The sequence below is a fragment of the Phoca vitulina genome, unplaced genomic scaffold, assembly GCF_004348235.1.
Source record: "Phoca vitulina isolate PV1807 unplaced genomic scaffold, GSC_HSeal_1.0 scaffold17, whole genome shotgun sequence".
Taxonomy (NCBI): Eukaryota; Metazoa; Chordata; class Mammalia; order Carnivora; family Phocidae; genus Phoca; species Phoca vitulina.
Genome location: NW_022589720.1, coordinates 6,940,646 through 6,954,525, shown reverse-complemented (window position 1 = coordinate 6,954,525; position 13,880 = coordinate 6,940,646). Strand labels below are relative to the sequence as shown.

The 13,880-nt window shown below is 45.1% G+C and overlaps 1 protein-coding gene across 2 annotated transcripts in view; it reads left to right on the top strand.

The window, feature by feature from the left end:
* The window catches only part of SEMA5A (semaphorin 5A), a 463,746-nt gene that overhangs the window by 425,725 nt on the left and 24,141 nt on the right, over positions 1 to 13,880 (top strand). For both annotated transcript variants that reach the window (XM_032415338.1, XM_032415337.1), the window contains exons 17-18: positions 7,057 to 7,282; positions 10,890 to 11,108. In XM_032415338.1, the coding sequence (XP_032271229.1) occupies positions 7,057 to 7,282; positions 10,890 to 11,108 (445 nt within the window). The remainder of the gene's footprint in view (positions 1 to 7,056; positions 7,283 to 10,889; positions 11,109 to 13,880) is intronic.

Here is a 13,880-nt window from a genome sequence, read left to right as displayed (position 1 = left end):
AAAAAAGCCTTCTAGAATTGGATTAAGATTGCATTGATTCTATAGATCATTTAGGGGATTTGGTGTCCTTTAGTGTACAAGTCAAGCATACATTTTGTGAGATGTATTGCTAAGTATTTCATATTTTTGATGCTCCTGTAAATGGCATTCTTTTAATTTCTGCTTGCTCATTGCTAGTATGTAGGAATGAAAGTGATATGCACTATTCCCTTTGATCTTTGCAGGTGGGTCTTTCGCCACCCTTGTGGTTTCCTCAAATTTCACAGATTTGTACCCTGTTGAATACTTGAGGCGGGCTCTCTGCATAACACTGGAGTTACCTCCGTGCATCTCTCTCCTTCTGTCCCTTTGGCTTCCGCCCCTTCTCACTCTGTCTCCTCAGTCACTAGAATGTTTGCCTGGGATTCTCCTTCCCCCACCAGGGTCTGGAACCCTCATCAAGATTCTAGGCTGGGCACTTATGGGGCTCACCTCATGTTTCCCCTCACTTGGCCATCACTGTCCTTCATTGCCCTGTGCCCAGTGTTTTAAGAACTGTTGTTCCATACATTTTTTAGTTGTTTTGGGGGGAGAGAGTTCATCCCATTTCTGTTTACTCCATCTTGGTCAGAAGCAGAAGTCATTCTGTGGCCCTCTAATTCTGAATCTGCCATCTCTCTTTTACTTCTCTTCCTTACTGGGTACCACTAAGCTTATTTCCAGGACTTCCTGTCAGGTTTTGCTCTGTTTGCCCCAGTGCCAGGGATCACAGGCCTCCTTCTGTGCACTTGCTGGAGCACTTTGGCCCTTTGCAAACACAACTGCATTTCTTCCTTGTTCGTCTTGTGCAGAATGGCTTTCTGCCTCAGCAGGATAACCTTTGCTGCTGAAGGAGCACTTGTTAAATGCATGTGACAACCATGAGTATTCCATATGAGAATGAATTTAGTTCATATATTCAGCTATTGATGAAATGACTTTAAGGGTAACTTTCTTAGTTTGTGCTGAGCACAAGCTATCAAAATTTTGCTTGAGTTGTCACCATCTATTTTACTTTCAACCGATGGAATATAGATATTTCAGTGTTTTTCAAAGGAAGAATAAACAGCAAAACACGGAGCCCCTCTTAACCCCCTAAATTTGTTCCCCAAATTTATGCACATTCCCTCAGAATGCACCTAATTGTGAATTGATCAATATGATTTATACATTCACCAAAAAAATACTATACTCAAGATTGGTAATATAAATTAAATGTGACAAAATTCTTGCTCTTGACAAACTTGCAGTCTGTGGGTAAAAGCAGACTTGCAAATAGACACACTTCAATGAAATTCATGCTTCGATTCTGTGAACCAGGCCTGAGGTGACAGTGGCTTGAATTAGGAAAGAACCAGTTCAGATGGGAGGAGAGAATGGACCCCAGAGTCTATTTCTATAGGTACCTCCCAGCTTCTGGGTTAAACTTTTTTTTTTTTTTTTTTAAGATTTCTTTCTTTTTTTATTTGAGAGAGAGAGAGGGTGGGGCAGAGGGAGAGAGAATCTCAGACTCCATGCTCAGCGCGGAACCCGATGCAGGGCTCGATCTCAAGACCCTGAGATCATGACCTGAGCTGAAACCAAGAGTCGGACACTCAACCGACTGAGCCACCCAGGTGCCCCTGGATTAAACTTTAAATGTATGGTTCTTTTACTGTTGATTGGGACAGAGAGTACATGGGGAACGTATCTGGAGGATTGTACAAAATTGCTTTAGTAACCCTTGGGATTTTTGGTGCTCTTGACCCTTTATTTATGTTTTGTCCTTGCATCAACTGTTTCCTTAATTCATTTTTATGTTTTTCCAGAAATAATTGATCCATAACTTTGTGTAAGTTTGAAGTATATCTCATGTTGATTTGATACATTTATATATTGCAAAATGATTGCCACCAGAATATTAACTACCATCCCCATCCCATCACATAATTAAAACATAGTCAAACATTTCTGTTTTGAGGTGAGAACATCTAAGATCTCCTTTCTTAGGTGAGAACATCTAAGATCTCCTTTCTCCTTACTGTATCAGTTACATGATAACAGTATTATTAGCTATAATTGCTATGCTATCCATTAGATCCCCAAACTTGTTAACCTCATGCCTGGAAGTTTGTACCCTTTGAACAGTATCTCACCATTGTCCCCTCCTCTCCAACCCCTGGTAACGACTACACTTTTTATGTTTCTCTGAGTCTGTCCTTTTTAGTTTCTACGTAGAAGTGATAGCATGCAGAATTTGTCTTTCTCTGCAAGATTCGTTTCTCTTAGCATAATGTCCTCAAGGTCCATCCAAGTTGTCACAAATGGTGGATTTTTTTTTAAATTTAATTTAAAGGTTTTATTTATTTATTTAACAGAGAGACAGAGAGAGACAAGCAGGGGCAGCAGGCAGAGGGAGAGAGAGAAGCAGGCTCCCCACCGAGCCAGGAGCCCAGTGCGGGGCTTGATCCCAAGACCCTGAGATCATGACCTGAACCAAAGGCCGACACTTAACCAACTGAGCCACCTAGGTGCCCCTGGTGGATTTTTTTTTTTTTTAGAAGGTCATTCTCACACGTGAGTTTTGACTCCAAACAAGGCGTTTATGCTCTGTTTCCTCACCCACAAGGCTTTGGAGTATCCTTGATTCATTCACGTCCAACCAGCACTTGGGGCCCATGTGCTGTCTTTCATGAACCATCACCCTTTTGGTGGCGGCAGCCCCAGGACAGTGCTGTTCCTGCCCCCGTGTTCCATGGTCTGGTGTCCAGCTTGCTCTCTCTGGCTTCTCCCCTCAGAGGCACCAATATGCAGCTTCTGGGTAGAGCGGCCTTCTCCCCAAACATACCTGCTCTTCTTAGATGAGGGTTTGCTGCCCTGACTGCCCTTCAAGTTCATGATGTCAGTGGAACACGAGCTGACCATGGTGGAATTAAAGCTGCTATTTCAACAGATATTTTCCGATGGCCTAAGCTAAACCATGATGAGAGAACCCCGCTCAACATTCCCACTTGCTCTTTCTTTTCTTTGTACAGAAAATATCATTTACTCTTTCCACTTCCTGCAGGGATTTTCAGGGACCAAATAAGAGATTTCCATTCTAGATGGTAATATTGGGCCAATCTGTTTGCTGAAATAAATTGAACGCAGTACTCAGGTTCTGGGATCACTTCTTTGCTTAAGGATTTTTTCAGTGGCTTGGAGTCAAGAAAAGTGAAATGGGACAGAATATCCGTGTTAGACTTTGGCTTCCCGGTAGAGTAATAACAACGACTTACATTCCTAGAGCTTCTCATGGTTTACAGAGTGCTTATCTATTAATGATTTCATGTGACCTTCATAACCTTCTTGTGATGTACACAGGAAACATTTGTCATGGGAAAAAGTGGGGACAACTGCCAAGCTTGGGTGCTGTGCTCCCTCACAGATTGCGTGGAGTATCATGACAGTGCCCATGTGTGCCTCTAGGAAAATTAGGTTTAAATATAGGATGGCTGACAACCTAGTAACTGTGTTCTTCCTTTGTTCTTCAGGAAAGCCAGAGAATGTTCTAGAATGAAATATATCCAGAGGAAAATAACTTTTATCACTGGCCATTAGCCTAGAGGGCCTCATAAGACCCAAATAATGTAACCTGAGCATAAAAGCCTGGATCTATGGGGAGATTTCCTTCCTTTTTATGACTGAATGGTATATATTATATATTATTACACATTGTATTGTATATTATATATCATATTCACACACATACCACATCTTGTTTATCCATTCATCTGTTGATGGACACTTTGTTGCCATACCTTGGCTACTGGGAGTAATGCTGTGATGAACATGGGAGTCACACTAAGATCCTGATTTCAGTTTCTTCAGCTATATACCTCGAAGTGGAATGGATATTAGTGACCATTGTTACCTAATATTTTCCAGCAGAATATTAGGCATCCGATGTGACAAGTAATAGTAACTGGCTCCCTGAAATTTCTTAGAAAATAATTTCTATCTTTAGCATTAAATGTAATATTGTTCACGTTACATTCAAAGTTGGGTAGTTACTGCCATGGGTCATCAGTACATTGTGGCATCCAGATTCGGCGGAGCCATAGAACTACTTACCATTGAATGAAATCACTTCATAATTTTGGTCACCGATATAAAACTGTTTGGTCATACCATTTCTTGGCATTTCATAATTTGATATTTTAAATGAATGCATCACAATCAAACCTCAAGAAGCAGGTGAAAAGGGCAGTTCTGAGTCTCAAGGTAAACTTCATACGATGAAAAGACAATGAATGGAAGAACAAACTTTGTTATCAGAGGCTATCTAATAAGCCCACATTGATCTTTATCCTTGAGCTGTGCGCACCTCTGCCCCACTGGACCTGTCACCAGCACACAGAGACCAACTCAGCCTCTTGAGCCAGCTTTAAAATATATTTGCTATTCATGTATTTCAAAAATGAAACTTCACCTCCATAGAACAGGTGACATTTCTGGTGTACAGAAGTGAAGAGTCACTGGGAGCATCCTATATTTGTTTCTTAAAATGGGGGATCTTACTGACGAACTTGTTAATGCTTAAGGACCCGCACTTTTTAAGCAGGGGTCCATAAACCACGTATGTTCTGAGTTGGTTTCAGCAAGGAGCCCTGGACACCTGCCTGCCTGGCTGAAGTGATGAAGGGGAGGACAGTGGCATGTAGCATGTTCGATCTGGGGATGGCGGTACCATCACACGGCAAGCCTGGACAAGGGTTTATTGCATTCCTATCGTGTGGCCTCCATTTCAAGAGAAAACGAGAGGGCTCACGCGTGTTCTGCCTGGTTTTTCACACGATTGGGTTTATGGCATTCACTGGGGCTATTTTTTTCATTTAAGAGGCAGCATCCAAATAATATCATAATAAAAGATGCCGTAAACAAAGGGAAATGAAGTCATGAATCTACCTGGTATGTGTTGGTGTGGGGATGAGGCGCATCGGTGTGGGCGGGGAAGGAAATGGCGAGAAGATAAGAAATCAGAGAAGCGGTGGTGACCACTTTCCGTAATTCCTGCTGAAAACCTGTGATGTCACACACAGGAAGAACTCCTGAGTCTTGTTACTTACGGGTATTTTTTTTTTTAATTGGACTACTAGTAAAGAAAAGTAGTTAGAGTAATTAGATTAATGACAAAATACATATTTTCATAGGCTTCCAAATAGAGCTGGCTGTGTGGACACACGTGGCCACTCTCTTTCCTACTGGAAGCACATGACTATCATATTCAAGGAGTATTCTTTTGAAGCATAAACCCACAAGGACAGTTTTTACTATGCCTAAGTCCCTGACTGGAGGGGGTATAAATTGGTGATGAAGTCATAGAATCTAAACAACCACCCCCAAAAACTTTAGTGTGCAAGGGACCTGGATAAGAATAGTAGCCCATCACCCTATCCCATCCCTCAGCTGGGGATGGTGTGCCCCTAGTTATGAGTGCAAATGCTGGACTTTGATCTAACCAAAGGAACAATGTTACTGCATTAAGATGATGAGAGATGGTAAATTTTCATCAATGTTGCTGACACAGGGATGGGGGAGGGAGTAAAGGGCCAAACCCTCTCCTTCCATAATGCACAGTTAATGGATAATGCCTGATCCTTGAAAATTCTGGTTGTTAGATCTAGGGGCTAAACATGCAAATATTTAACTAAAACATATGGGGGATAAGTCAAGCAGAGAAAGTCAATTATCGTATGGTTTCATTTATTTGTGGAACATAAGGAACAGCATGGAGGACATTAGGAGAAGGAAGGGTAAAATGAAGGGGGAGAAATCGGAGGGGGAGACGAACCATGAAAGACTATGAACTCCGAGAAACAAACTGAGGGTTCTAGAGGGGAGGGGGTGGGGGGATGGGTTAGCCTGGTGATGGGTATTAAGGAGGGCACGTATTGAATGGAGCACTGGGTGTTATACGCAAACAATGAATCATGGAACACTACATCAAAAACTAATGATGTATTGTATGGTGACTAACATAACACAATAAAGTAAAATAAAATAAAATTTAAAAAGTAAATAAATAAAAGATATGGGGGAAAGAATATTTCTCTTTTTCATAAAAAAACCTTAGAGGGCTATTTAACCGTTACTTGATATATATGTTTAACACTGATAAAAATCATTTTTAAGGTATGGTCATAATTGGATGTATTCTATGTTGTGGGTTTCCCTCTAATGAAACAACCTTTATTGTGCAGTGGAAGAACAAACAGTGCTGTGTCCAAGGTCCCACCTTGTACCCTTCATACGTGGTGCTTTTTATGGAGATGCCGTGTTTAGAATTCTTGACAAATAAATCTTTAAGAATCTTAATCAGTTCCACACACCCCCGCACACACACACCATGCCGCATTTGCCAGACCTTCAAATGTACGCTGCTCAGTAACCGGGATGCTCCCCGCTGTGCTTACAAGGGAGGAATCTGGTGGCGAGGGAAGGGAAGAGAAAGTGAGAAGCGCTGTCCAGGGATTAAGCAGGGAAATGTTGTGAAAACTTACACACTATAAGTTACTACATTTTGTGTGTGTTATTTGGATACTCTACTACTCTAACACTTCCAATCCGTGATCCCAGAGCTTAAAACACTCCTTCATCTCAAGCTGAGTGTTATGTTGTCCAAAATAAAACGTTTTGGTTCCATCATTTTAACTTTAAGCCTTTAAAAAAAAAAACAGTTAAGCTTCACATCGGAATAGTCAGCAGTTTGGGTTATTTATCACGTGAGAGGAAGGTGATTTTTACGGGCTCACCATTCTTACTCACATCCGGTTACATTTATTGTCTCATTCTCCTCATTGACACAGGAGAAACTGCAGATGCCCTCTGCAGTGGACCGTGAACACTGAACATGCTTTTAAAGGCCCAACTGAACAGCACTGGTTTTCACTTGGTAGAGTAGCAGATGGGTGTCAGCACGTGCAGTTTTAGAGAGCCCCGTCTTCCAGTGAAAGAGGGAAGCCCGGGACTCTGTGGATGCTTGCACGATAAGCACATGCCATGCCCTTTCTCGCCCAGGAGTACCAGCCTTGCAACACCAACCCGTGCCCCGAGCTGAAGAAGACCACGCCCTGGACGCCCTGGACGCCCGTCAACATCTCAGACAACGGGGGCCACTACGAGCAGCGGTTCCGCTACACTTGCAAAGCCCGCCTGCCTGATCCAAATCTGCTCGAAGTGGGAAGGCAGAGAATCGAGATGCGGTACTGTTCCAGTGACGGAACCAGCGGCTGCTCCACAGATGGTGAGAGTCCACCCCCCCCAGCACCGACCCACTCCCCACAGACGGGCGTTTGATCCCGTCTCTAAGGTCGTAGAAGAGCAAGGGGAGGGGATGTTCTCCTTTTGATTGTTTCTGGTGTCGCAGTCTTTGTGACAATGAGCCCACTCGTGCAGAACCAGCTTGATAGCAAACGATGGGAAAGAATTCTATATTGAGGTGGTCCCGTGAATTCAGTCCTCACAATAACACTATATTCTAGAGATCCAGAATAGTTGGTGGGAGATTTATTTAATATCAGGAAATATATTGAGGAAGGCTCAGTGGTCTTCCGTCGGTCTTCTCGCCCCCCAAAATGTAAGCTACAAATAAGCTTTTACTTTCATTCTTCCCCAAGCTGGACCAAGACAAAGAAAGGGCGTCTGTCTGTAGAAGGATCTTTCTGCTTAAAAGTTCAGCCTGTGAGAATCCTTTCATAGTTTTTGAAATTGCTCTGTCCTTTTAATCCCTTCCATACCATATTAATAACGTAGGGAAAGCTCTAAGGTAGACCAGGAGATGCACCCTCTGCCTGGTCCTGCGGCGTAGTGGGCTTCTCTCCTCCAACAATTCACTTGCTCACCCTGGAGCTCAGCCGTCTCTACTGCAGGAGAAGGGGTGAGCCTGGTCATCCCCAAAAATCTTCACTTCTGCTTTCTTCTTCATCTCTTCTGTCTCTCCCATCTACTTTAACAAGATCTGTCCAATTCTAAAAAGAAGATAGGTGTTCACAGATGGTTCTCGGAGCACGATGTGTTGAGAACGGTGATCGTTCTATCGTGCACTAGACCACTGGGAACATTTCTCGGCACGTTTGTGTTTATGTTTCCACATTATTCTGACAACATGAATGTGACCTAGAAAATACAGTCGCCATCAGTGTCGCTTTTCGAGAAGCGTCCTTGGACCGAGAGTGGGTGGCCTTGATGAACCACAGAGGTAGTAAGCCACCGTGTTGGGCTGCCACGGGTAGGACAAATTCATGGGGGTGTGATAGATGTCCTCCTGCCTCCTCCAGTACCCACGTGTCACTGATCTCTATGTCTCCTCTGGGGAGAGCTGCTGCTTGGAGGCCTGGCCGTTGCCATCAAGAGCCCCTCCTCGTTGTAGGTCCTGACATTAACCATCTCCTGACCTCAAACCATTCTGCCCACCGTAGTTCAGCAACTGCATATAGGCTTGTTCATCATTTCTTTAAAAAAATAAGTCTACTTAGTGAAAAATCTTCTGTGACTAGGTTTACAATTTCAATAAAGTGAACACCTATACACGTAGAAAATCAAGCAAAATGATCTTCACTCCTACTAATTTTGTAAAATCCTGCTTTAGTAAGAAGAAAAGACGTATATACGCTGGAATACCAAGAGGGAACCGAGGACCCATTGTAAAGATCTACGTTCTGCAAGGGACGATCTTCTGATCTCACATTGGAATAGTGACATAAAATACAAAATTCCCAGTTAGAGATGAATTTCAGATATTTCTCAGAATTTTTTAGTATAAGCATGCCCCATGAATCTGTTTTAGGATAAGTATGCCCCATGCAATATTTGGGACATACTTACCCAGAATATGATTTGTTGTTCATCTGAAATTCAGATTTAACCAGGCTTCCTCTATTTTATTTGCAAATTCTGGCAGCCCTGTCTCCAATTCATGCGCTTAACTTTCTTATTTCAGAGCAGGCAGTGAACTGTGTTATTTCTTACGACATCAAGGTAAAAAAGAGACAATGAGTGGCAGTGTTTCCCTACACAGGAATGTCGTTGTCTTTTCTGAACATACCTTTTTTTACCCTTTTTTTTTTTTTAAGATTTTATTTATTTATTTCAGACAGAGAGAGCATCCATGAGCAGGGGGAGGGGCAGGGGCAGAGGGAAAAGCAGATTCCACCCTGAGGAGAGAGCCTGACACGGGGCTCCATCCCAGGACACTGAGATCTGAGCCAAAGGTAGACGCTTACCCAACTGAGCCACCCAGGTGCCCCTATTTACCCTTTTATTCTCAGATACGTACAAAACCAAAGCTGATGTTTGTTTTCAATGATAGTAATATAAACTAAGAAAAAGTTTGGTATACATTTATAAAAGATATCCCATATTTCCTCCAAAAGTATATCATGGGCAAGGCATAAAAAATACTTCATCTTTCTTGTGTCTTAAGGGCTTCAAGTTCTAATGACCATCCACACCATGTTTTGGTATTGACATCTTGAAAATACAAAATTGGACTTCTTTGCCTCCAACCGCACAAAATGAGGCTGACTTGTGCATAGCTGTTCTGTATTGATTAACCACAAAGTATTGGTTCATCACAGAAAGACATTTCAAATCCATTTTCTCTAAAGAGCATCCTACCGAGGTTTCTGAGCCGGAGTTTTTAAGTAAACAGCAAAGGAGCTCAGCAGTGGACAGGACTCTTGCTGTATTTTTGCCTTTTTGCACTTCCCCAGAACTTCGTGGCATACTTTGAGAGTTTTTTTGTTTTTTTGTTTTTTAAGATTTTATTTATTTATTTGATAGAGAGAGAGGAAGAGAGAGCATGAGCGGGGAGGGGGGGGCAGAGGGAAAGGGAGACACAGAGTCCCTGCTGAGCAGGGAGCCCGATATGGGGCTCGATCCCAGGACCCTGGGATCATGACCTGAGCCGAAGGCAGACGCTTAACCGACTGAGCCACCCAGGCATCCCGAGAGTTTTCTGTTAAAACCTGAGTCACATTGCCAGCATTTGAGAGCATTAGAATATTTGTTGATATTGTAAGTGAGTGGCCATTTTCATCAAAGCGAACAGGACTTTTGGCTGTGCCTAATTAATTAAATGACTTAGCAAGCATAGAGCGCTCAGAGCAGACCAGACCCACGGGACGTGTCCAGAGCCTGTTCCTTCCAAGACAGCTCCCAGCTGCCGCTGCTTCTGCCGCCACACGTGTACCTGGCGAGACACAGCTGCGAGTAGGCGGGCTCTGAACTTCCTGGGGGCGTGTGCCACTGGGCACCGTCGTTCAGGGATGTGTTCGGTTCCGAGTCATGAGCTCTGCCCCCTGCGGGGTTCCAGACAGACACCTGTCTCTGTGGCCTGGGATTCGAAAGTGGCGAACTCTGCATCTTCCACCAGCCTGAATTCACTGTGGAAAGGCTCACAGGTTGAGGGACAGGTTTAGAAAACTGTCGGAACCATGCTTTCCTCTCTGCAGATGGATGTCCCCAGTGGTGAGCATCACCTCATTCTGTACGGCACGGTTTGCTCTAGAATTCCCAAGAGAAGTGAGAAAGTTGTGTTTTCTTTGTAAGAAGTTTCTCAGAAAAACGAGTGGCCTACAAACCTAAGACCTATTGCATAAGTATGTGACCGCATTTACCCATCAAGTTCTGCGTCGCATCCTATGTAAGAGCCAGCGCAGAGAAGGAAGCTTGAATTATGGAAGATTATCATTCACCCGCAGTTCTTTCTTCTGAAGTAGAAAAAATATTCAGCTGATTTGGGGGATGCAGTTACAGAATGAAGCAGGCAGCTGAGAGACAGGGAAGGTTAGCTGGGACTCCGGTTACTCTCAGAACTTCTAACAGCCACTCGCGGGCCATTTCGTTGGCAGGACTTTCTGGTGATTTCCTGCGCGCCGGGAGGTACTCTGCCCACACCGTCAACGGGGCGTGGTCAGCCTGGACGTCGTGGTCCCAGTGCAGCCGGGACTGTAACAGAGGCATTCGGCACCGGAAGCGTGTTTGCAACAGCCCCGAGCCCAAGTACGGGGGCATGCCGTGCCTGGGCCCGTCCCTGGAGTACCAGGAGTGCAACATTTTGCCCTGCCCAGGTGAGTGGATCGAATAATCTGGAAAACATCTGGAAATTCAAGGGCCTTAGGCGACCTTCTAATTTAGGGAGGCTTGCTTGACTTCCCTGCCTTTAGGCTTGAGATTAAATATATGAAAAGTCACAGATTACATTTTCTAAACTGCCTTGGTAAAAAGACAGCTATATAACCTAGGCTGGGTTATATTCACTTATTTCTCCTGATTTTAAAGAAACTAAAACATTCTCGTGCACCCCGATGAGGCTCCAGGGCCCTCGGCACCGTGCCTGATGGAGCAGGGGGCCCTGCGGTCCTGGCCTGAAGAGATGTGTCGTGTCCTCGAAACTGGAGGCTGGCCTCCTCCCAAACTGTTGGGACCAGCCCTCCCTTCATACCACAGATTCCTCCTCCAGGGTGACGGGTATCAAGAGTGACCCACCAGGGGCCTGCCAGGCCAGCCCCTCATGTCCTCAGTCAGCAGGGTTCCGTTTTGTCCTGAGTTCAGTCCTCTAAACACACACTCTTCTCTCATGGAGGCTGACAGAGGTTGTGTTGTCGGGGTCTTCCTCCTGAGACCTGGCATTTCATTCCACGGAGTTCCCAAATGAGCACAGGGTTAGTAAATGAGCTTAAGGAGCCTCCGTCTTCCTGGACAGGACGTTGCATGCGGACTCAGTCCTGAGGCTGTCTGTTGTAGTCAGTGCGCTAGCCCTCTCTGTGCTCCTCCTGCCGAGCTCTGGGGGCAGCCCCGGCACCTGACTCCCTCCCACCTGACCTTCCCATAACCAGAGGCTCTTTCATCGGTGCCTCATGGCCACCCGAGCGCTGTCTATGACTCTGCACGTTGCCTCTGACTCTGCCCCACGAAGGTTCCAGAACTGCAGGGACTTCCTTGACAGTCCCGCTCACTGCAGCGCCCCCAGCGCCCCGCACAGGCCTGACACACATGAGACAGCCGTCAGTGATCGTTCACCCACCAGTTCACCTCAAATAAAAACAGCCACCAGGTCACGTTAAGGAGTGTCTCTGAGATGGGCCTGAGTCTTGCACTCAAGGACCAAAGTGGCATCCAAGCATTTGGAGGAGTCTGCATGTTCTGCTGACAGCAATGAGGACTCATGTCTGGAGCCTGGGGAGGCGAGGGTAGATGGAGGGATCCTGACGTTCCCTTGTCGCCCTCCCTGTTCAGTTTATAACACAGATCCTAATCTAATGATGTCACCAACGAACTCTCTCCCAGTGCCAGGGAGGAATCCTACTCTCCGTGCTGGGGCTGTGGGAAAGAACTGGCTCTGTGACCTTTCCCACCCCCTCAGCATCACTTGGCTGGGAGAGCCAAGTCGTTGGAGGGAAGAGTCTCCTGAGGCTGGAGAAGTTCAGGCAGAGTCAGCCCAGGGGGAGTAGAGCAACCATGGGAGCAGGGGCGTTACTGGGCTCCTCCTCCTCAAAGCTGAGAACTAGGTATTTTCAGTTTAACATACATTTATTCATCCATCCATCCAACTGTCCGTCCACCAATTCACACACCACCCATCCATCCATCATCCATCCACCCATCCATTCATCCATTAATCCACCCATCATCCATTCATCCTCGCACCCATTCATCCATCACCCATCCATCTATCCATCCACTATCTATTCATCCACTAATTCATCCACCACCCACCATCCATCATGCATTCACCCATCTATTCATCCCAATCCAACCATCACCATTCATCCACCTACCCATCCATCCGTCCATCCTTCCACCTATCTGTCCATCCACCAATTCACTCACCACCCATCCACCAGTTCACCTACCACCCACCCATCCATCCATCTATCCATCCATCATCTATCCATCACCCATCCATCCATCTATTCATCCATTCACCCATCCAACAAATACTCACTGAGCACTGCCACAAGCCAGTTCCTTGCTTAAGGAACTCGGAAACTTATTTGTACCTACTGACAAAGATGCTGTGCTCACAGGTTTCTGTACCTTTAAAAACACCGTACCTGGTGTTTGGAATGACCCCCACCCCCACTCCCCATCCCTGCTCCTCTCTTTGGCCAATTCCTGTCTGTCCCTCGGGACTCAGCTCAGGGGCGGCCTGATAGGGGTAGCTGCCATGACTCCAGCTCAATGGGTACTTGGCTGATGTAGCTACTACATCTGGTCACTAACCCAATCACCAGTGACCATCCTGGGTTGACATTATTCATAGGATGCCTCCTCATGAACTCTATGTTCCTTTCTGACCTGGACCATATCACTGCATCCACATGTACCCTGTGAATGGCGCACAGTGGGCGATCCAAAAATGTTTGCTGACAAAGTTGAATGAAGGAAGGAAGGAAGGAAGACCAAGTAACCCAGTGCTTGGTCTTTCTTCACTCCTTTTTTTTTTTTTTAACTTTTTTTTTTTTTATTATTATGTTATGTTAGTCACCATACATTACATCATTAGTTTTTGATGTAGTGTTCCATGATTCATTGTCTGCATATAACACCCAGTGCTCCATGCAGTATGTGCCCTCTTTAATACCCATCACTGGGCTAACCCATCCCCCCACCGCCCTCCCCTCTAGAACCCTCAGTTTGTTTCTCAGAGTCCATAGTCTCTCATGGTTCGTCTCCCCCTCTGATTTCCCCCCTCCATTTTTCCCTTCCTGCTATTGTCTTCTTTTTTTGTTTTTAACACATATTTGTGTTATTTGTTTCAGAGGTACAGGTCTGTCTGTGATTCACAGAGGTACAGGTCTGTGATTCAGTCACACAGTTCACAGCGCTCACCATAGCAC